At 37.4% G+C, this 25,099-nt stretch overlaps 1 protein-coding gene and 1 non-coding gene across 3 annotated transcripts; both read right to left on the bottom strand.

Annotated features, from left to right (window-relative positions):
* Nucleotides 1-1,546: 1,546 nt before the first annotated feature.
* LOC117022716 (small nucleolar RNA SNORA18) lies at nucleotides 1,547-1,677 on the bottom strand. The gene has a single exon (XR_004423116.1). It is a non-coding gene; the product is annotated as a small nucleolar RNA SNORA18 (small nucleolar RNA).
* Nucleotides 1,678-8,089: 6,412 nt separating this feature from the next.
* OSTC (oligosaccharyltransferase complex non-catalytic subunit) lies at nucleotides 8,090-21,197 on the bottom strand. 2 transcript variants are annotated; one of them, XM_033106558.1, is made up of 4 exons: nucleotides 20,973-21,195; nucleotides 17,211-17,304; nucleotides 15,422-15,619; nucleotides 8,090-8,650 (listed from the first exon to the last, which is right to left on the bottom strand). In XM_033106558.1, exons 1-4 carry the CDS (start codon nucleotides 21,109-21,111, stop codon nucleotides 8,632-8,634), a joined length of 450 nt encoding a protein of 149 aa, XP_032962449.1. In that variant the 5' UTR covers nucleotides 21,112-21,195; the 3' UTR covers nucleotides 8,090-8,631. The 2 variants fall into 2 exon arrangements, with proteins under 2 accessions (XP_032962449.1, XP_032962450.1); XM_033106559.1 differs by lacking the exon at nucleotides 15,422-15,619 and having other exon boundaries at nucleotides 20,973-21,197.
* Nucleotides 21,198-25,099: the final 3,902 nt, after the last annotated feature.

Raw genomic sequence — 25,099 nt, 5'->3', positions numbered from 1 at the left:
GGGCTCAGCTGGTGTTGACAGGAGCAGCCAGACGTGGCTTTTCTATGCGGCTTGGGCTTCTCGAGTTCTTGCAGCTGGGTTCCAAGAGCCAGCATAAGAGGAAAGAGACAAAAGCTGCCAGGCCAGTGAAAAACTGTGCTCAGCACTGGCACAGGGTCACTTCTGCCATCTTCTGTCGAACAAAAATGCTGCAAGGGTTAGAGAAATCTAGGGTTTCCAGGAGGGAATTCCCACCCATTCTCAGGAATTTTTTCCGCTTTCCCGTTCCCGAATCCTGAGATATAAACTGTTTTCTGTTCTCCAAGATGAATCGTTTCCACAAAGTGACGGCCAATACTACCAACCACCTGGGTTCAAGGAGCCGATTTTCCCAATTTCCTGACCAATTTGTCTCAGGATTCCGGAATGGGAAAGCAAAAAAAATTCCTGAGAACAGGTGGGACTTCCCGCCTGGAAACCCTAGAGAAATCCTTTCCACCTTTAGATGGGGAGTGTGGCAAAGTCACTCTATATAAAACAAGTAGGACAAGAGCTATTGTTGCAACCATCTTTGGAAAACGCTATCTGCCATTTAAGGATTAAAAAAAGAAAGAAAGAAATTCTATCAACCCAAAAAAGGTGAGAAAGGAGGAAAAAGAAGCATTAAGAAAGTGAGATAAATATTAGGTTGGTGCAAAAGTAATTGCAGTTTTTGCAATTATTTTTAACCTTTTAAACTGCAATTACTTTTGCACCAACCTAATAGTACAAAGTGATGAGATATAGAAAAGTATAAATATGTAATAATCACAATTCCTGAAAATAGACTAAACTTGCTCATTAAAAAACAAAGATTGTCAGAGTAAAACACAAATAAAACTTCATCAGATACATAAGAGACACCCCTAAAACCTAAGAACAAAGAAAGTTTGAAAGAAAATGATAGAAAAATATACATGACAAATCCTAACCTACAAAAGGTTGAGTTAGCCCCCTTAACAGGAGACTACATAGGCTTTGAGACAAAACAAATCACTATCAAATATGAAGAGGGTCACTACATAACGATGAAACCATCAATTCACCAGAAAGATATGAAAATAAAATTTTATAAAACTGAAAATATATATTTTTAAAAGTGCAAAGGGTCTTTTTTATGTGTAGCATAGGCAAAATTATTTAAAGTTAACACATTTTTATTTAAGGAATTTCACATTATGATGCCACAGCCTTAGTTCCTCCTGACTTTGAGCCTTCATCTTCAAGACAGCCCTTTTATAAAGAACTTTTGCTCAATCCACAGTTGTCATGTCAGTCAGTCCACAGTTCTTTTAGTTGGGCTTCTGTGATCTCCACTTGAATATGGACATAGTTCAAAACTGTCCCACACGTTTAGGTGGTCAGAGTAGGTGGATCTGCCTAGCTTTCAATTTCACACACTGTCTAACCATGGATAACTTCAAATCATATTTGCTCCTAAGCTGTCACACCCCAAAATAGATTGTTGGGATGCACCAATACCTAAAATAAAAAAATTTGTTGACTATTAGATCTTTCATAATAGCAGCTCTATCTTGTAGTTCCTTCCCACAGATCTAACACATAGATCTGAGAGTAAAGGAAACCACATCTTGACGCTATGAGGCATTTCCGATGATGTAAGTCTACAGAAAAAGCCCCATCGGGATAGACCTCAACTGAAAATAGATTTTTAAAATTATGATCATAGTGAAAGATTCCGTACATAATTTTAATTATCAATGTGTTAAACAGTAACTCAAAAACAAGCAGGACTAAATTACATATTATTTAAATAGTCATAAAAATGTGGTAAAACTATTATTTTAAAAAGCAAAGAAATGCTCACCACAAAATTCAGAGCAGTGGCTACCTCTAGAAGGAAGGCAAGGGAATGGATAAAACACAAAGATATGCTCAGTGGTACTTGTAACATTTTAATTCTTATGTTGGATTATTGGTTCACAAGATTTAATTCATTTTATATGCTTCCCAATTTACATGTCTCTTTCATATATCCCTTTGATTGTATTACATATTATATAATAAAGTGTTAATATGAAAAATGACATGTATCAAGTTTTACAGGGGAAACAAAGGAATGTAAGATATCAAAACTACAATTTCATTAAACTAATGATCTGAGTGTTTTTCCATAGTCCAGTCCTTTTTGAAAAAATTTCCTGTCATTTTTTCAACCTGAAAGTGTTCCTAAAAAGTGCCTATGGATGATGTACTTTAGGAGGTTCATGCATTCCTTGAAATAACAGGAATGTGTGTGTGTGTGTGTGTGTGTGTGTGTGTGTGTGTGTGTGTATTGGAGGCCGTGAGGAAGAGGGAAAGGAGTCCATTCTCTTGGCAAGCGTATCTAGATAAGCAGCGCCCAGTAGATAAGGGAATGTGTTTGGGCGCCAGGAAAACTTGGGTCTGCGTCTTGGATTGAACATTCCGGAGTGTGTGATCTTAGTTAAGTTGCTTATCTCTCTGAGATTTGGTTCCCACATCCATAAAATAAGAATCATAATGTCCACCTCAGAGTGTTATGGCACAGATGAAATGAGATAGATAGATAGATAGATAGATAGATAGATAGATAGATAGACAGATAGATATAGATAGATAGATAGGGAGTTTGGCACATTTTTGATATAGAAAGTATACGTTTTAATGATTATTCTTTTTATCATAATTGAATCAAATCCTCAGTTGGTCCATGACCCAAAAAATTAAGCAACACTCTTAGAAGACTGTGTTTAGACTTGCCCTGATTCTGTGAATTTGGCTCTCCTTTCTCCATCGTAAATGAGCAAAATGCAAATGAGCTCATTTTGTCTACTGCAGCGAACAGGCACACGGTTAGATTCTGGGGATAAGTAAAGAGCTCACACTTTGAAAAGAAAAACCGGCTTACAAAAATTTTGTATTGAAATACAAGATTCATAGAAGTGATCACATCATAAATGCACAGCTCAATGCACTTCCTTTCAGTGCACACACCCATCTACGTAGTGCCCAGATCAGGAAACATTACCAGCAACCCAATCAGCTCTCCTCATGTCCCCTTCTGGGCACTACCCTGCCTCTCAAAGTATCCACCCACTCTCTAACCACGGAAGAGACTGGCTTTTAGACCATAAATTAGGATATAAGACAAAAAGCACATGATGTCCTTGCAGAAAGCTCAAGGGATTGTGAGCCAGGCACACTTTACTTCAATCCCAGCCTATCCCTGTGAAATGGAGACCATGCTATCTACTAGAATGAATAGTTGTGAGGATTGGAAGTAATAGGGACCAAGTACCCAGCACAGCACCTTCCGTTGTGGACTAAGCCCGCCATTTCCTCTGACAGTAAGAGACCTGGAAGATGGTTGGCCTTGTTGTTAAGATTAAATAACAGATGTAAAGGCACTTTTCAAAGTTGAAATATGTTATATAAAGTGCCATGTTTTGCAAAGATACGGTACATTTGCTATGTGGGCTTAAAATTGTTAGATAATTTCCTGTCGTATCAAAGTAGGATGGCAGTTTGGGGACTCTGAATTACAGCTGTTCCAACCTATTAACCTGGTCAGACCTTGAGGGCTGTGTTTAGACTGGCACCCACACTGTGCTGTCAATAGGAAACTCTTTTTCTGAGGTGCAGCGATTGCCAACATAAGCACTTAATGGCCTTTGTGAAGTTTCATCCTTGACAGCGGGCATCTGAAGAAACGGGCTTTAGAAAGACGAGATGCCATCCATTAACCAAAGGCGGCTCCTTGGTCTTCAGTGGAGCAGTGGCGTCATGTCACATGCTGCACAGAAACTGTTTCCACCTTGCAATGGATACATCAATCATAAAACACTTTAAGTGGACATATATCTAAAAGCAGACATACCATGCTTCAACTGTATTTATCACATATGCCTACGTGTGCCCATTTCCACCACTCCGATCCCCAGGGGAGAACGTATAATCATGCATTAAATAAAACTACAGTGTGAAGGGGAAACCAAGAAAAGATAAGTTCAGAGCTAACATTTCTGGAGCACTATGTTCTGGAGGCTGTGCAGCACCTCATTTAATTCTCAGGACATCCTATGAGGTAGGCAGTTAGCTGCATTTTACTAAGAGGAAAATGAGGCTCAGAGGATCTAAATAATTGTCCATGGTGACACAGCTAGTAATTGGCAGAGTTGGGATATGAACCCAAAGCTGATTGGTCCCAAGTGTCAGGTCCTAGTGGCTCGTGGTATTGTCCCTCTAGATCTGTAGTGACCTTTGCTGAACCCTGATATCAGCATATGATTTGTCTCAAGGAATAGGCAATTGTGCTCTTATTAGAAATATGTGACTATTATGTTTATTTAAATTGGACAAGGTTCTAAAGGACCAGAATATTTAGCTGTGCAGGAAACAGTGCAGTGGGGAGAAGGGCGCTAACATTAAGATGGGACATACCGTAAGCAGAATAGCATTGATGTCAGGAAGCTGAGATGTACTGGAGTAAAAATTTCCATGGATCCCTTAGAGTTATTTGAAAAAAAAAAAAATTTTACTGGACTTCAGAGGGAGGAAAAAAAAGATATTTCTTTAAGAATTTTCCTGAAGAATCTCCGATTTAACCTTTTGAGTGATCAGAGCACAATGTGTATAAGAGTGTGCAGGACAGTGCTCAGCACTGGCAGTCAGGAGACTTGGTTTCCTACCTCTGACAAAGCTGTGTGCCCAGAGCAACACACCCCACCTCTCTGGGCTTCAGTTTCCTCATCTGGATAAATGAGTTGGAACCTGCTTGTCTTTGAGATCCATTTCAACCCTCAGATTCTGATGACCGGGGAGAACCAGCTATGCCTCGAGGTTACCAGGTTTAACGTGAGTCTGTGAAAGCTGAGAATGAGGTGAGACATGCCCTCCTGAGGATGCGCTCCTAAGCACAGCTTTGGAGAAGTGTGTAGCCACCAAAATGGCTATGTCAATCTCAGTATAAGCATCCCAAAAGCAGGACAGAATCTTTCGGGAAACTTATTTTTGAAGGAATATAGACACTGCAGTGAGAGGATGATCATAAAGGAATCAGACCCCATGTTTCTGAGTCTGAAAAGCTAGAAATGGTAAGCCTGGAAAAAATGGAGGCTCCTGAAAGGGTTTTAATATTTGAAATGTTGGCTTTCATTACGTAGTAGTTATGTATGTCTAGATCTAGACAGAAGGGATGGACCTGAAATCAATGAGCTAAAGCAAATAGGAAATAGCTTTCTAAAAGACACAGAGATCTGAAGATGGAATTCACCTCGAGAGGTAAAAAGATTCCCATCAGTGGCAGGTTCAACAGAAGTCAGAGGACCTCATCATGGATAATGAAATTAAGATTTGTATTGTCTCACATACTTCATAACAAATTATTTAAACTAAATTCTATAAACTTGGTAACAACTGGACTTTGGGTAACCTTGCAAGGAGGTAGCTCGACGACTGGGTGCAGGAGGGCTGGGGGTGGTGGTGTGTAGGGAGGGATAGGCAAAGCTGAGGGAAGATGTAGGAGTTTCCATTCAAGAAAGTGCCATTACAATTTTATCAAATCGAGGTAATTTCCTCTAGAGTGGTTGAAGCTGTTGAATGTAATGATCAAGATAGGCTGGCTGCCATGATTCCCATCACTCTGACCCAGAGTGATAAAAGTGATCAGTTTTATGGGGAGAACAGCATGAAGCAGACCCACAGAAGAAGTCAGAAATAAACAAGAGACCTTACAGTACCAAGTTCTCAATTCCAGTACACCTAATCCCCATGATACTCTAGTATCCTAACAGCCAACCCTCTTTAAGATTGCTTGAGTGAGTTTCTCTAAATGCAATTAAGTCTTGGTACATAAATAAAACAAAGAAAAACAAAAGAAATTTTGGAAAAAGTATATTGGTACTCGAAACTTGTAGGCAGATTAGTAGCCCAAGATTCCAAAAACAAATGGAAGCCTTACCTCTTCCCAAACCTGGGTTTCAGGGCTCCTCCCATGGTCTCTTATAGCAAAGAGAACTGGCCTGTTTGTGTAGATTCACCAGATTAGAAATTCCTCATGGGCAGAGGTTGTCTTTTTCTTGCTCACTGATGTACCCATCATCTGGCATTGTCTTTTATAAGTAAGTGTACACTTATTACTACATTCAAGAAGTGATCTTCTGTACCAGAAAATAGCACATGATGGAAACAATTAGCCTGCTATGCAGAAGACCTGGGTTTTAGTTCAAGCTGTGTAGCAAATGAATGTCAATTTACTTACTAGCAAAATGGGAAAATAGTCTTTATTCCAGCTTTACACTTTAGAAACACACCATTTACTGAGAACCTGTTACCTCACACTTCTCAATTCAAACAAACATTAACAATATAGTCTAATCTTTCTTTTATAAGCAAGATATATAGGATTTCCTCTCACTTTAATCCTGTAAAAGAATGTTTTCTTTATAATCTGTAGCAGAGATGTGTGGCTCAGATCCCGTTGGACTCACTGTCGAGCTGCAAGAAGCGGGGCTCGCTGACAGCACGTTGTTAGTTTTGTCAGGATGCACCTCAGCTTCTAGCCAAGATCATGCTAATAATTGCAAGGTGGCCAAAGACCTGACAAGGCAGTGGGACAACGGTCTAGCCATTTCCATCCAACATACTCCTCTGACAGGCAGGCTCTGCTGTAGTGCTCCCCACTGGGCTGACGGCAACCGTCAGCTATGCCTCACAAAATAACAGCTTCCCCTGGCTAATTCTGCATCCTTCCTTTCCCTCTAGCTGGAGTTCCTCTTCACTAAACCACTTGGCAATTCGAAGTATTTTAGCACCCATCCTGGAGAATCCTGTGATAAAATCAAAGACTGGTTTGCTTCAAATCTATCCTAATTTACTCTCTCTTTCTCTCATTTACTTAACCTCTGCTGATGTTAATAATGCTTGGCAGGCTTGCTGTCAGGCTGTGTGACCTTTTAGTCTAGTATCTCCAAAAGCATTTTAAATCTAGTACAAGGTACAATTTTTTTCCTCACGTAAAACACTGCAATTTTACCAGAAAAATTATTTAGATATATTTCATTGTAGTTAGTAACTGTGCATTTATTATAAAAAGAAAAAACAAAACAAAACCTTAAGAGCTGTGACATAGAAAAAATACACCAAATATTAATAGCACCACCTGGTGGTGCTTAAAAGGAACTGTCCACAACTCAGTCGTTTAGGAAAAGACCTTTGAAAGCCATTAACACCTTATGTTATCTTCTGTCCAACTAGTTTATGTTTTATAACATGTCTAGATAATGAAAAATGTAATTAAAGTTAAATCAAATCTTTTAAGTTGGTGAGCACATGCAGGTCTGGTTTTCCATTTTTGGAACTTGGGAGTATAGCAACCTCCTCTACCCATCTCTCATCACCATAGTATAAACTATTATCTTGCTTGATTTTTGTGTGGCATTTAGAAGAATCTGACATTTTATAAACATTTTTATCTTTTGATTATCTGGCTTCCCTACAAGATTTTGATTATCTTCTCTTCCCTCTATGAAGACAGAGACTTTATCTGTCTCATTCACCACTATAATCCTCAGTCGTGCTTAGCATATAATAGGTACTCAAAACTTCTTGAATAAATGATTCTTTTTTTAATTTAATGAACAGCTACTTTTAGATCAGCCTTGGAATTAGAAAAAAAAATTCACCCGAGAGAAAGTTTTACTGTAAACTTACAGATCTTGGGATGAGAACTGAGCCACTAGAAAAGTAAAGTTCATGGCCGGAAGGGAGCCGAAAGGCCTGGCGGGAAGAAATGAGGGGAAGACCAGACTGGTCTAGAGATGTTTTTAGATGCACTCAAAATTGTGTTAGTTACTGAAAATGAATGGCTGCAGGGAACTTTCATCTAACACATCACATTGCCAACAACTCTGACACAGATATGCAGCCCGTGCTCGCAGGGATGTGGAGTTGCTACTTCACAAGGCATCCTGCCAACTGCATTTTGAGGCCTTCGGCCACAAACAGCAGCTAAAGTCACAAGATGGGACTGAATAACTGTAGACCAAAAGGTTAATATCATCAGTCAATTTAAAAACAAATACAAAAGGTGTTCATTAGAAAATTATTTATTTCTGCTCCTTTCATACACCTAAATGTTCAGGAAACAGTCTTACATACGTATCTGAAATAATGTACTGTCACACACCGTTTAAAGGCAAAGCACCATAGGTAAAGCTGATCAGCTGTCCAGAGTTCTCAGCTTCCTGTTACATTAATTTCTGAAAATCAGAAATGTCATCTCCAAAAAATGTAAAGGGGGTTGTAAAAAAGAATCACTCTATTCAAAATTATAGTTGTAGAAATGGAGTATATTTTCCTTAAGAAATGAAAAACTGAGAAGTGCTACTTAACATTGTTGGTACGTCAGTATAGGTCAGCAGGAAAAAAATACTATGATAAGCTTCTCTCTTCAATACCAAGAAGATATTGTAATCCGAGCTTTAATATGCTTCCCATGTTTTCCACTAGATGCTTCTTTTCTGCGGCTTTTCATCCTTTTCTATATTTCACATCAGAGGATTGGTACAGCCTTTAAAACTTCATGAACAGGAGCAAATCCAATATCCACGAATTTCTTCTCAAAAAGGTACTCTAACCCATCAGATAACCCCTGTAGAAATAAAATTTAAAAACACAAAAAGTGAAAAGGAAGCAACATTGCAAAATGCCCAAACAAATTTTGTGAGTCAAATGACAATCTAAAAATATAGTTGTGTGATCCTTTTTATGGCTCTTATTTTATATCTTGCCCCCCGCAAATTTGTATTGGGCCTTAGTTCCATTACCCTTCCCCCTCAAAGGATAAAGTTACCAACCAATATGCTAAACAACACAGAATGAGAAAAAAAAAGTAAAGAAAATGTTATGTAAAAGTTAAGAGTCAGAATCAATTTCCTTTGGTCTCTTACAATTGCAACAAAAAAAAAATCACAAACCTTTTAATGGAAAGAAGCTGGTTTGGATTTTCTAAAGACCTTAATATTACCAAAGGAGAGGGTGGGAAGATCAGAAGCTACTCCCACCTGGGCAGTGAGCCCTTGAGCTCTCAAAAAACAGTGTGCAGAAGTGTCCACCCCTGCACCTCTATTCCTTTAGGAAATGTCCATGTACCAGGGAGGGACCTTAGTTGCAGCTACTGAGCAGGTCAAACTCCATGTGGATGAAGCAGGAGATCCTTTAACAAAATGTGCAAGTTAGGCCCTGGAGCCCCCTTTAAGTTAAAGCATTAAGTTTGATTTTATAAAGTTCTAAACTTTCTCTTTTGCAATAAATCCTGACAACCTATTATTAATTAAGGATCCACAAGATCAGGGAAAAACTAGAAAAACTATATAAAGCTATCCACATGAAGAAAGGGTTTAAAACACCCTGTTCCCACTGATGCCTTCAGAACTTCTCTTCTTTTGACCCTGCCTCTAACACTTAGTGAATAAGCCTGACTCAGTTGCCTCATCTATAAAACGCAGTTACCTCAAAGAGTTTTAAGGATTATACCAGGGGTGCCAAAAAGTGTATACAAGTGGACACTTTGAGCACAAGCAGTAGTTCGTCGTAATCACAAGTGTCTGGACATTGATGGTAATCATTCTGAGCACCGCTTGTAATTGCAGAAGTCAAACGTGACTTGTATTCATCTCTTGTTATAGGTATATATTGAGTATTACAATTTTAATAGTTTTCCTTTCTTAAAATGTGTATACATTTTTTTGGCACCATCTGTATAAGACATATCTACTTATATAGGAACTGCTATGCATGGCAATAAGCACTTGACAATGTTAGCTGCTATTATTAGTTCAAGTTTCTTCATCTGTAGGTTAAGGAATCAAAACTCTTCATTGGGTTAGATCTACTACAGTGCTTGGCACATAGCAGACACTCAAGAATGTGATTTTCCTCCATTCCAGCTTCTGGACTCACTTGATCTACAGGTCTTAATGTGCAGACAACGGGTCCTTCCTAGAACTTACTCACTTTTCCTTCTGCTCTGTCAGCCTGGCTGATCCACACTGAGTACAGAGAGAACTTTTATCTCACACAACCACCTTTGTAACAATTCTGACACAATCCAGCACTTCTCACACACACCCCAACCCCCAAATGCAACTAAATAAAAAATAAAAAGGCTCTTAGGATATATATTGACTTTGAAGATCCCCACAAAAATATGCTATTATAATGACTGATACTTCACAAAAAGCATACTTTTAAGACCTAAACTTCACAAGAAAAAATAAGTTCAAGATTTTAAGGAAGTATCCACTAACATCTGTACCAGTGGAAGTTGCTCAATAGCTGGCTTACACTTTACAGCCCTAAAGTACGAGGAGTCTTTAGGGGTCGTTGCCTGTCATCCGCGTGTGCTGGTATGTGAGCGTGGACTTTTCACATCGATCTCTGGATACACAATATGTTGTGGTGTTCTTCCCTGTAACTAGTGTGTGACCTATGCCTACATTGTATAAATCATGGATTATTGTCAACCTAAATTTAAATGGAAGAGAGTACTTAAATGGACAAATCCTTGTTCAAAGCTGCCAAACATACATAGTCCTTTAGGAAAAATTGGGGGGATGTTAAGAAATACTATAATGCTATAAAGATACTATATTGGAAGAAAAAACAAGTAAATATACTTCTTGGTAGGGAACAAAAGTAAACTTCTTGAAACATTTACTATGGTTTGTCCTGGAATCATTTAGTTCCCTCGCAAGGCCCAGAAAATGTCATGATCTTTAATTATTATATTCAGGCCTGTGAGAATTTTATACAAGTAAAATTATGGCAAATATTAAGTACTTAGATAATACAAGCATTATAGGTAAATAAAAGTAAATCGAGAGCTCAAAAAACCACTAGACATAGAAGCCAGCACATAGGATCTTCTATTTCACCTTTATTTTAAGGCATTCATTCTTTCAGAGTGCCTTCTGCGTAGGAGGCAGGCACTGAACTAGGTTGGCACTAACACAGAAATTTCTCATAATACTATGATATGCATTCTTGCATTTAATCCTTGCAACGATCCTAAAAAGGTGGGCAAGATGAATATTATTCTCATTTTACAGTTGAAGAATGTGAGACTGTGGGGACAGTTAAAGCGGTTTGCTCAAAATCACACGGCAAGAACAGAACAGAACCAGCTTTAAAACACAAGTGTCCTCACTCCTGGTCCATTATCTTCTGTAATGGTCCTAAAACAGAAATCTCACTTTCTTTTAGAAACAGAAATCACATTATCTATTTATTTTTGAAATGGTGGCCATAATCCAAAATGAAACATAGAACTTTTAGGATTCTGTTTATCTTTACAATAAAAACACTAATAATTAACATTAATATTATGTTTGAGAGCACATAAAACGCCTTCTCATTAAATCTTGAGACTAACTCTCTCTGAATCACATAATTAACTCCATTTAACAAGTTTGGAATCTGAGCGTTCACAGAACTGACCCAAAGTCTCAGAGCGAATAAGCAGCAAGCCCCAAACTGGCCTCCAAGTTCCTCCCTCCTCCCACCACACACCACTCTCAGCAGCTGTACATTTTGTTTTGTTAGAATCACCTCTCTTCTTTGCTCACAATGAGCCCTGGATATGAGATTTCACTCACTGAAACAACCTTGCTTATTCAGATGCCAGATTCTCTACCACCTTAACTTTCTGAATGTAGCCCAAACCTGAAAGCAGATGAAAGAGACTCAAAAGGCCAGGCCATCAAGCTCTCCTTCAGCCAGGACTGATTTAAAATGCAATCAAATGCCTAGGTTATCTATTTCCTCAAATCACAGAATAACCAGTGAACCAAAGAGAAGGAAGGAAAGGATGAAATTACAACAGGTTACAATGATAACAATGAGAAGTGACAGGTTACACTAAAGAAGTTAACTAAAAAATGGAAAAGTACTTATATGTCTAATATAAGTGTAAAATGACCTTGAGTCAAGAAGGCAGAATTATGCATAATGTTCAGTGTTCGGCAAGTAAGTTATCAAATAGTAAATATATGCTAAATATAAATGTGAATGTTAAGGAGGCAATAAAGCAAAACCCTTTTGAAAGAGGTCTGCCAAAAACGAGTAAGAAAGTTTTAGTACATATAGGGTTAAATTTCAGTCATATGAAGAAACAGATATATGCATCATCTTATTCCCTAAATTATATTAATTTAAGTAAAATATCATTATATTCTTATTTTTCATTTTCCCCCTCCCTTTTGGAAAACTTCTGAACTGATCCCATCTCAGGATTTACTCAGGGGCTCCTTAGCTTTTTCTCATCAGCTCAAATTGCTAAAATGAAAATTTTTGCCAGTCTGAGGAAAGCAGGGCTTTTGTCTTTAATTACATAAGAATATCTAATTAGACTATTTTATACAGCTTTATAACTTTAGGCAAGTCACTCTAAGACTGCCTAAATGTAGGAACCCGTCCCTCTATTCCCAACCACTGTGCCTAATTTTAGGCCATTATATCATGACACGGCAGGCCATCTTTTAACTTTTTTAATTTTAAGATTCTGCTATTAGGTCAAAAATACCCTAATAGTGGAGTCTAAAGAGAATCTAATGACCATTCACTTTCTCAGAAGAACCCAGTACAAACTTGTACCACAGTCTTCTACCCAGTGTACAAACATTATTTCACTGAGCCTGTGTACATTTAAAATGTACCTCACACACACACACAACTTCCCATACGTTATCTTATGAACTGTATTAGTAAATTTTTATTTTCAAAATGAAAACTGTTCCTTTGTAATTTTGTACTATTACAAAAAACTATTAGGCACTAAAATTTTATTTTTCATTTTAAATGTATTGTCATGTATGCAAACAGTCAAAAAACAGTTATTCATTTTATTAGCTCCCACATTTCTTCAAGACAAGGCATCAAAAAAAGCCAATTTTTATTTGTAAAATTTTATCAGTTGGAGAGACATCAAATGTTTAAAAAAGCATAAATCAGAAACTATAAAATTAGTAGTACCATTTCACCACTACTGTTTTGTCCTTTTTAAAGGTACTTCTTGCTAACGATAACATACTCTTTGTGAAAGAGTCCACCCGTGGAGGCTATCAAGATACATCTTCTAGCATAGCCATCCTTTAACTCAGGTGCTAGCAACTTGTCTAATCTGAAAAAAAACCATGGTTACTGGTGTTTTTAAATGTCTTCTTGTTGCTGTTCTACTTATATGTATCAAGCTGTTTACATATGTAGGGATCAAAGATAATGTGTGTGCAAGAAAAGCATCCCCCCTTGCTGGTGGTACTAACCACAACCCTAAATGTGCAGTATGTACACACAGACCTGCCTCGTCACTGCGTTTGGGGCCTGCAAGTATTCCAGAAAATGCAATACTGTTCTCCCCTTGCTTTTCTAAAATTGTCCATTGCTTTTCCCCACTCCACACCTGAGGTATCAGGCATTAGGAGCTGTAGATGGAAATCATATTAAAGAGGGAATCATAAATTCCTTCCTCTTAAAAATTCAAATCCTAGAGTTAGCTGCATTGACAACTTATAGAAAGAAGCAATTTTCTGCTTAGATCATTATTCTGCTTTGACTACATCTAAACATAATCTACACCTGAAACCCAAAGAGTATATCCTACTTTCTATTTCCTACTGTTGGCTTAGTCAGCAATCTTGGCTACTGACCTTCAGAATGAGGATAGGAAGACAAATATTTATATAAATAAGTGCAAAAGTAAGGTGGAGGCAATCCAAAGAATTAAACACTTTCCAAGTCTTTTTGTAAGCAGTCGATAGCTCTATTATCCTAAAAGTCAAATGCCTGAGCTCAAAGAAAACCACACTCACATCCTAAGGATAGAACCTAAGACCATAAGAAGAATGGGAAGCATACGTAGAATGAGAACAAATCTAGTTCTAAGGGTAAAACCAGCCCACTTCTGTTCTGCTGTCTCCAATTGCTAATTTTTGTTTTGATTGCTAATTTTTAATAGCCTCTTTATTATTTCTGGGAGCCTCCTCTTTTCTTGTTTTGCTATGGGAAACTTCAGTCTCTTCCATATATTCTTCCAGTGTACCTTTTCCAACAAGGGCAGGAAAAAGACGAACAAAAAGAGGAGGCTAGAGTACCTAAGTCTTCATACAATTTAGCCAATGGCCAAAATTGTCTTCCCAGGACAAAAACAAGAACAAGAGCCACTGGCAGAGGAGTCTGAGGGAGCTATATGGGCACACCAATATTCAGCTGACAAAGAACACTGTGCTCTTTTTTCCCATCCTGCAGGGCTAAGATGGGAACATGGCTGCAGGATAAGTACTTCTGACTTTCAAGCGGGAGGTTTCTAGAGGCAAGTCTACCCCAGATGTGTTCTAGGTAATAGGCAGGTTAAGCCATAGAACAAGGGAACTTGTGAAACTCGAACACATTCCTGTACTGCCTTTTGTTGTCTCTTATGATAAAGGAATATCAGTTCTAAGAAATCAGTATAGTTGACACTTGATATTTAACATATTCCCTAAAAACTGAATTTACTAAGAGCTGATCTTTGTAACGTGTTTCCCCGAAAATAAGACCTAGCTGGACAATCAGCTCTAATGCATCTTTTGGAGCAAAAATTAATATAAGACCCGGTCTTATTTTACTGTAAGATCAGGTATAATATAATATAATACGAGGTCTTACATTAATTTTTGCTCCAAAGACGCATTAAAGCTGATTGTCCGGCTAGGTCTTATTTTCAGGGAAACACGGTATGGTATATGCTTGCTCAAAGTTCATGTGGTGACTAATGTATCTATAGGTAAAATCAGAGTATAAGGAAATGTGAACAAATTTGTCCACATCACAAATTAGTGATCTCAAATGGAATTATAAAAGTTGCCATAAAACCAATTTATCTTCTTGCTCTAAAGCCACAGTAAGTTTTCTGAATCAAAATGATCCAATTATATATATATGAAATTCTTTCCCTAGCTTTTTGGGGAGGTAACAACTCCCCGTCCCCATCCAAAGCTTAATGGGTTTTCCTTATACCAATATTCAAAGAGCAGTAGCAATTAATGGCCTGAAACTATTCCCTACTATTACCATTACGACTAGAATCCCATGTTACAGACTAACTAAAAAGGACTTTAGAGAAACAGTGCTGAGTGATGCTACAGCAAAATAATGGAATTTTCTCATGAACATGTATGAAGATAACAGTCAGGAAGACCTATTAGTCTCAAATTTGCTACTACAATAGCTATAACCTTGAGCAAGTCACAAATTTCTTTAGTTCTCAGAATTTTCATCTGTTTTACATGAGTTAAATCAAATCGCCTATGATTTTATGTGATCCAGGTAATTATTTTACCAATTTGCAACAGAAGTTGCTGATTACACAAAGTACTTAATAACTTACGGCAGTTTCATTCTCATGAATACTCTAGCCATGAAAAAACTCAATAGGACACAGACGAATCCAATGAATAGAAGAAGAAATCTATTGAGTTTTGGAATGTTTGGTGCATTGGATCGGTCGAGGATTATGAAACCTAAACCTCCCATTGTAAACAGGAAGCTGGATGCGAGTCCCTCCATAATATATTGTCCATTTACTCTGAAAAAGAAAGACCATGGAAAACAAAAAATCAAAATTCTCAGAAAAACAAAAAAATTTTTCCTTAGAGTGAAATTCTGCTAAAACATTTTTGTGCTAACTTTTTATTCTTACCCTTACACCTATTTTACTACATTTCTGGATATTCATTTTTAACAAATATTTATTGAGAGCCTACTGTTTATCGAGCACTATTTTAGGTACTGGGGCAACCACAATGGAGCACATGTCCAAAGAAAGTTTTAAAACCTTAACTAACACAACTGTCTATAAAAATCAAGTCACATTTTAATTATTAGCTTAAAAAGCCAATTTATTATATATGAACGCTTTACCCAGAACTTTAGTTTAGCTTTTAAAAGCTATGCTGTTTAAATTTCTATCAATTTCAAATTAATTTGGAATTGGTTAGAAATGTTTCTTGAAAAGTTTTATAGTAATTAATAAATCTCTCGTTTCAAAGGGAAAAATTTTAAAGCAAGCATCCTTAACTAAGGCTCCATGAACCCCACAAGCATTCCCAGTGATCTATAAACCCTTCCAGTTATATGCAAACTTTTGTATCTATCTGTATTTGATTTTTCTAGGGATATAGAGCTTTCAAAATTCTCACAGTTCATGGACCCCCGAAAGGTTTCTCTACCATCAAGATCTCCTGTCATCTACATCCCCTACCCAGAGAATCACAATAATCTTTTCAGGAATATTCTATGCATGGAATACCATTAATGTAAGCATAAATACAAATATATAGCTATGTTTAGGTAGACAGTTATCAAGTGGATTTTAGAAAGCAATACAATAACCATTACTACTAGAATCCCATATGTTACAGACTAACCAAAAAGCACTTTAGAGAAAACCACACTAGACTGGTGTTTTATTGCTGAAATGGAACTCCCTGGTCTCAAAAATTATTCTTTTTATTTTAGTCCAGGGATCCACAGATTTTTTTTCTTACATGGCCAGACAGTATATATCTTATTAGGTTTACAGGCCATATGGTTTGTGTCATACTTACCAATGTGGCCTGAAAGCAGCCACAGATAGTATATAAACAAATGGGCATGCCCCGTTCCAATAAAGCTTTACTTACAAATTGGTTTGCTGATCCCCAGAATAGTATTTTAAACTGATACCTTCCTGTAAATAAGTGATCATGTCATTGTGGAATATTATATGTCCTAATAAATAATACACTTCTACTCTTGCTCTGGCCCACTTTCTGCCATCTCCAAACTTAGCATTTTAAAACAGCTACTGTCTAAATACAGATGGACCAATGGGCATGCCCCGTTCCAATAAAGCTTTACTTACAAATTGGTTTGCTGATCCCCAGAATAGTATTTTAAACTGATACCTTCCTGTAAATAAGTGATCATGTCATTGTGGAATATTATATGTCCTAATAAATAATACACTTCTACTCTTGCTCTGGCCCACTTTCTGCCATCTCCAAACTTAGCATTTTAAAACAGCTACTGTCTAAATACAGATGGACCCCATAGGTTTCACTGTCTTTTTAAATAAGTGGGCATGCCCCAGCAACCTTCTTTCCCACCACCAAATCATCTGAAAAGGCATCTTTTACCTGTAGGCCAAGAAAGCTACCGGTCTCTGATGCCCATGTTCATCCGTCATAGAGCCAACACTTGGAGGTTCAACAATGACATCATAAATGATTCCTACATGAAAGACAATGGTATAAATAAGACTGGATTCCTAATTTTTTAAATAGGATTCATTTTCATCTGCCTCTAAAGGTTCATTTATATTTAAATAGAACTGCTTTTATGTATTATTATAATCAAATAACGTGCGGCTAATCTAAACTTCAGATAAACCATTCAGAATTCAACCCAATACTGTAGAATGACTTATAAAACAATATTATCTCTACCAATGTAACTTTGTTAACAATTGTCACCCCAATATATTAAAAAAAAAACAGTTGCTAAGAGAATAAATCTTAAAAGTTCTCATCACAATAAAATTTAGCAGTTGTATGGTGATGGATATTAACTAAAAAAAAGGTATTTCATAAAAGAAATTCATTCAGTAACTATTCTGATACTCAAGAATGACTCAATAAAGGAGATTTAACATTAAAGATTGTATTTCAGTTCAAGAAACTGTTCCACATAAGCTTGGATTTGCTTCTACAAATTGAGAGATACTAGAGAAATTTTCTTGCTTAAATGTAAAATAAGGAAACACTTTAAAGTCTCATCATTAGCGCTAGAGATTCATGATCATTCATGTTAATGTCCATCAATATTTTACGTTTTCCGAAACTCCCACCATCAACATCTACTCTTTATCTTCTCCATTGTTTTCCAACATCCTCATTTCCAGCTTTTCTTGAGCATAGAAAGACTGTCTCCCTCACCCTTAACTAACAAAACAATCCTATAGAAATTCTCTAATAACCCCACCCCCAAATCTACAAACTGTAGCTGCATCCATCCTCACCTCCTTCCCTCCAGCTCCTGTCAAGAATCACTTCTCCTACCAAGGTGGGATGCCTTCTGCAATTATCAGGACTCCATCCTCTCTTGCCTTTTCAGACTTTGTTCCTTCAGTTATCTCTTCTCTCTCCTGTATTTTCCACCTGTCCTTCCCCTGTATCAACCTTCCCTACAGTCCAGACCCTCCTAGCTAACATCCTATTTCTATGCTTCCTTTTTGAAAGGGAATCAGGCTTCCTTCTGGAAAAAAAAAAAACAACTGACAAACTTGCTATCTCCCCTTGCTCACTTACCCTACATTATTCAGCTCACTCCAATCCACCAGTGTTGCATAATTCAATGGACACTTTTCAATTCTCTTCTTAGGAAGTTTCCTAAGCAGCACTCCATCCAGTTTTCTAAATCCATTTTCTTGGGGGGGGGGGTGAAGGAAGGAATTAGCTTCTCACGGCCTTTCTAACACTCCTGTCCATGATTTCTAGCTCTCTCTCTAGCTGAGCCTCCTCTTCCATAAAACCACTAAATGTTGGAAGTTCCTTAGAGCTTAATCCGTCCTCCTCTTTTTTTCTACATTCTTTCCAGAATTGAACTCATCCCTTCCCAGGGCTTTCAATTCTATGTGCTAATGACTGTCAATGTGCCAACACCTATCAAATAATGTTAGCACCGTAGAATGCGATATAAGTTCCCCCAGAACAGGGATTTTGCGTATGTTCTTCAACATGTGGTTTACAGGAAGAATTCAGAAAACAATTGTTATTGACCAACTTCAACATAGACCTCTTTTCTCCGTGTTATACTCATCCCTGCAAACTCACACATCCAACTAATTATAGTTGGTTATGTCCAACCATTATATATCCTAAAGTTACCTCTCGTTTACCAAAAAATACTTCATTTCTCCAATCTCAGAAAATGACACTTTCATCTATTCAGATGCTCAAATCTGACACCAGTAAGATTCCTTTACACTCATTCTTCCCTTACATCCAATCAATCCATCAAGATCTACTGAATCTACTTCCAAAATATCTTTCGTTGTATTTTTCTTTTTCTACCACCAGCCTAGTCTAGTCTAAGTCAACTACAAAACCCACCTAACTGGTCTCTGTCCCATATCTGTCCATACTTTTCCCTCTGTCCAGTATACCCTTTCCCCTAATCCTTCAGTTTGGGTAACATGTCATTTCCTCAAGAACCACACTCTGATGTAAATGAGATTCCCAGTTCCTATTATTTTCTCATAACCTCTTGTTCTTTTCCTTCAATGCATTCGTGGCATTTTGCAATGGCAAAATAATGTAAAAGGTTAAAAAATGTGATACTCAACGTATCTCAACCATGACATTATAAGCTTCAGGAGGGCGGGATCCTTGTTTCCTTCACAGTTGTCCCCAGTACCTGGTGCCTGCAGCTTAACAGGGACTTGATACATTACTTACTGAATGTTTCTCTGTAATAAGTATTGTTTACTTATAAGGGTACACTCAGTTTTTAAGAGACTCTTTTCCAATGGCAAAATTGATTCCTTGTATGAGATACCTCATGACCTTGGCCACCAAAAGGTGTCTTTTTCATTTTCCTGGGGTTGAGGCAGACAATCTCCAATCTTACAACAATCAACAGGGAAAAGGTAGAACGACAACTGTGAGGCATCTAGCAAAGGCTCTGGCTCCAAGGGAGGAAAGGCTAACAGGACTGAGACTAGTAGATAAAAGCAGATGAAGACTACTGTTTATTTATTTTTAAAAAGCCACGTGCATTTTAAATTTCTTTTATTCAACACAGTACCTATTATGTGCTGAGCAAATGTTAATGCTGATGCAATGCTAGGACAGTATCTTACCAACATAGAAAAATATGTCTTTAAATGTAATTTACTTAAACAACCATTAAGTTAATTGTTACTATTCCAGATGGCGGGGGAAGGGTGTGATTCCAAGGTACATTCTCGAACTAAGCCCTCATGGTTTCAGATTCTTCCCTCTTCAGTGCAACTATTCTCACAAAACCTCTATGAAAATGAAGATGTCTGTGACTATTCCCTTAAAAGCAGAGCCACTCTTACTGTCCCTAACCTGTAGAGTTTGAATTTTATAATTTCTAGATTAAGTACTCCCACTTCCCCAAATCTAAAACTACAGTTGTCCAGTCTTGAGTACATCGTGGAACTTGGCTTGAAAGGGTGGTGGCTCTGCAGAGACTAGCTGGACTGCCAACTCACCACCATACAAAGCAACGCCCCCGTTTGCAACTTTATATATGAAAAGAACAGGATACAATAATTCGTAAGCTTTTAATAGTAATGCTATTTTCCTTATTCTTTAAATTCTCAACTGTTCTCTGAAATACAGTATTACCTGCAAATATATCTCAAATATTAATCAAAACCATGGTTTCGGAAAATTCCATATTCATTGTCATCGGGGTAAAAACCAACACCGGACCCTTAGGTTTGAGCTAACAAACTTAAGAATTCTCAAGTCTCTTCCAAAGTTCCAGGGGACCGGAGACAAAGAGAAGGTAAAAGTCTCATACCCTTTGGACCAATCGTGGAAGTAAAATGGGCCGGACTAGACTTTTCCAGGATCTTTGTCAAGCAACTTATGGCAAGCAATAAAAAGGACAACAATCTGGTCTGGAAAAATCTATTCGACTTGGATCCCTCGGATAAGAAGCTAGGAGAGTTAACGCAATGGGAGTGAGAACACGGGTGCTCTCAAGGCGTCAGAGAAAATAAAGCTTGGGGCCGTTAATACTTGGAACCCCAGAACTTCCTCCACCCTCCGAAAAGATCAAGAGCAGAGCGACGCTTGCCCGGGGGCTGAGAGTGAGCGGAGCCGACGCGCCTCCGCACCTCTCGGGCCCCTGCCAGCCCGAGTTACCTCCGGTGATGAGGAAGTAAGACACCACCACCAGAGCGTACACCGTCATGGCCGAGGGCATGTGCACCCAGGGCGGCTTCTTCAGCTTCAGGTTGGGGCATTCAAGCACCAAAAACGGCACTCGGTACAAGGTCTCCATGTTGGTGGTGGCAAGGGCAGTTCTCGGCCGGGAGCCCCACGCGCCACCCGGAAACAGGCCAAGCCTTCCTTTTGCCGGCGCGTGCGCAGAAGAGGGAACGGAAGGTCCGCAACACTCGGAGGCAGTATATATATCTGTAGAAGAAGAAACTATGAAAAACAAACAAGTGGCATGACTTAAAACTATATGTTATTGGAAATTTTAAAACATATATTTGAATAAGAAGCTCAATTATTGCCAATGAATAAACTGGTGATTTATGTACCTTCAAGGACCTGCAGGGCTCCTGACGTGGCCCAGCCAGAGAAGCTGAGGGAACTGAATCTCTCAGAGCCCGCCTATTTGCTGACGCTGAGAACTTGGAAGCTGATTGGACAAAGGCCCTCTAGCTAAAGGATGAATGGGAAAGTTTAGAAAGCTCTGCCGTTTTTGTTAGCGTTATTTTTCCAAGAGCTTGAGAAAGCCGTAGGGTGCTGAGTTTTTACTTCTCGATGTATTAGTGGTGATAGTAGTAATAACGATTGTTATCGATTGCTAAAATAATATAAATATATATATCCAGTCCAGATTTATCACAAATGTCAAGAGGACATCGCCACAGGACTCCTAAAGCTGACCCGTGTCCTCCGTTCCAATTTGCTCCTCTCTCAGCCATCCCTATATCATAAATGCTAACATTTTTCAGGTTGAAAATCTTGAAATCATCGTGGTTTCTCTCTTTATTAAAACCACACCGAAAATAGCAGCAGGTCTTTTTGTCTACTACCAAAAATATCTTTAATTCATCCATTTATCTCCATTCCATTGCTACCACCCTAGTGGCAGCCACATCATCTCTTGCCTGGGCTACATTCGCAATCTAATGGATGAAAATACGTGATGAAGAATTAGTCTTTGGGGATGGACCTGGTGGCCTAAAAACTACTTTGTTTTCTATTTAATTTTTATCCACTATTTTAAGATTCTGCAAATGTCAATTTCCTTTTGGAGTAAGAGTGAAAGTGACATTATATAAATCCAGAACGGACCAATACCTTTATTATTGAACCAATGTTTTCCTGATTTTTGTTTTTTGGTTTGTTACTGAGCCCATGCTTTTGGATGGGCTCAGTAACAAACAGGATGACATGAATTAATTCTGCACTTTTACTTAATGACTCAATTATTGAGCAATTGTTTAAATGCCATAATAATGAAAATATTTATAAAACACTGCAACAGCTAATTCTAAATACAGATGAAGCTTGCTGCTCTTACCATTCAATAGTGAGAGTCTCCCCGGAGTCTTACTCAGCTATATATTAAGGGAGGTACATTAACTTTAGGTTATGAGAGGGTCACTAATAATACCAATAATGAAGTGTGTTTACGCTAGCACCAGCATTAATATATAGGAAGTTTTTCTGGAGACTATAAAGCAGAAAGTTTCTGAAATTCTTATAATTCCATAAATAAGGAAAATTTTGAAACAAAAATATATTGTCTTGAAAAAATAAATAAAAACATAGAAATAAGAAGTTAAGCCCCTTTTATAGCTTCAGGAAAGAAACTAACATTAATTAACCACTGCTTGGCAGATACTGTGTTAAATGCTTTTCCGTGGTTCTTACTAGTCTTCATGGCAATTCTATTAGGTAAATACTATTATCACCACTTTACATATGACAAAACTGAAGCTTGGGAACTGAAATAAACTCAAAAAGTGTAGTATAGTTTGTAATTAGGTGAGACCTAAAGGCAATTGCCCTAAACGTAAAAGAGGTTTAAGATGGGACAAGTTTGTATACTTACGTAATTTCTATATATTCTGGGGCCAAATAATTCTATATATACTGTGGAGAACACATTGAAGTGTAAAAAATATAATTTTTAATAAAAATAATATTGCTTAGTCAGAACAGATTACATTTATGTATGTGTTGAATTTTCACTGTCATTTTTTTTCCCCGTTTTAAAAAGTAAGTTTGTTCAAGGAACCAATTCATTATTATTATCAACATCTTAAATTTTGAGATATACTCCAACTCGAGTTTGTAATATTCTACAAGCCAGGTATAAAAGAAACCTTTCTTGAGTAAAATATGCACATCTGTTATTCTGTGTCCTAACAATAATATTCCTATAGAAAACATTTTGTTTAAACACAGCATAAACTCTGTAACTGAAAACCAAAGAAATAATGAATATAACCATGGACATTAGATTTTCATTATTCAGTGGGTGCTATTTTACATAGATAAAGAAGGATAAATGTTAGAAGAAACAAAAATTTAAAACATTATACACAGTAGGGCGTATCATTTTTAGCTACGCATAAAACAAAAATGACTAACTCTTACTGTGCACAAGCAAATCTATACTCAAGGAAGAAAAGAGCCTAAAACGGATATTTACTAAGACTTTCATGTCTAATGTAGAAAATCTTAATGAAAAGTCTTGAAGTTAGGAATGGCCCTGCCAGTCAAAAGAGAAGGGAAACCCCACAAATAAGCTTTTAATTACTAAATTCTAAACAAACTAGAGCTACCTGGGCTACCCTGTTTCCCTGAAAATAAGACCTAGCTGGACAATCAGCTCTAATGCATCTTTTGGAGCAAAAATTAATATAAGACCCGGTATTGTATTGTATTACATTATATTATATTATATTATATTATATTATATTATATTATATTATAGACTTATTTTACTATAAGACCGGGTCTTATATTAATTTTTGCTCCAAAAGACACATTAGAGCTGATGGTCCGGCTCGGTCTTATTTTCGGGGAAACCCGGTATTAATGCTGCTGACTTCAGTTTATTTAAATATGTATTAGGGAGAAAATTGGTAGCTTTGTTTTTTGTAAGATAATTACATACAATTTTATCCTAAATTTGTTTAGAAAACATTTTGCATTTTCAGTCTCTTGAACTATGCTCTTTCCCTCTGGATTCTGTATAAGTATCAGTATGTTTGTTTCTCCAGCTCAACAATTATTTATTGTGTGGTAATTCCATGCCAGGCACTCTGGTGGACACTATCATGTCTCATGATCTAAATACAAACTCTTTCTAACACAATATTAAATTGTGAATTTTGTTGTTGTTGACATTATATTAACTTGTGAAGATTAAAATTTCCAAGTAAAACATAGGTACATGCTCATTGTTAATTAATGAATTAATTCAAACAACAGAGCCACATGTGGAGTAAGTTTCCTTTTATCACTGTTCTCATTTTAGTTCTCCTTCCAGAAGTAATGAGAACAATGAGATTAATCATGTAATGTATGATTGGAATAAACATACTCAGATATGAAAGAATCCCCACATTGGTTTCCTGACCTATACAGTGAGGGCTCTCATAGTAGGAAAAGCTACGTAAGTGGAACCAACAGAACTGTCCTTACTTACCAAGACAATAAATCAGTGACTGCAGAGATTGATGCCACTATCAAGGACTTGAAAGATGCAGGTGGCAATTCCAACCACATTCCATTCAATTAGCCAATTAGTCCTTATAAGAGAAAGATGGCTCTTGGAGAAAAGTGGATTAATTAATGTAAACTTAATCACGTGGTGACTCCAGTTGCAGCTGCTGTCCCACATTTTGTTTTGTTGCCAGGGCACATCAATACATCCCTTGGCACCTGTTAGGTAGGTTTTGATCGGGCAAATGCTTTTTTATTTATACCTATTGGTAATGACCATCAGAAGAAGTTTGCTGTAACTGGCAGGGTCAGCAATACACCTTCACAGTCCTATCTCAGGACTATATATAATGTTCAGCTCTACGTCATAGCCTGATTTGTAGGCACATTTATCATCTTCTAACTCACAGGATATCACACCATGCCATTGCACTGATGATATGCTGATTGGACGTAGTGATCTAAGTGGAAACTACACTAGATACATCAGTAAGATGTATGCATGTTGGAGGACGGGAAATAAACAAAATAAAAAAAGCTAGGGATCCTCAATGAAATTTCTAGGGGTTCAGTGA

Source organism: Rhinolophus ferrumequinum, chromosome 5 (assembly GCF_004115265.2).
Source record: "Rhinolophus ferrumequinum isolate MPI-CBG mRhiFer1 chromosome 5, mRhiFer1_v1.p, whole genome shotgun sequence".
NCBI classification, from domain to species: Eukaryota; Metazoa; Chordata; class Mammalia; order Chiroptera; family Rhinolophidae; genus Rhinolophus; species Rhinolophus ferrumequinum.
The sequence above is the reverse complement of the archived record's forward strand: the minus strand, read 5'-3'. Positions and strand labels throughout refer to the sequence as shown.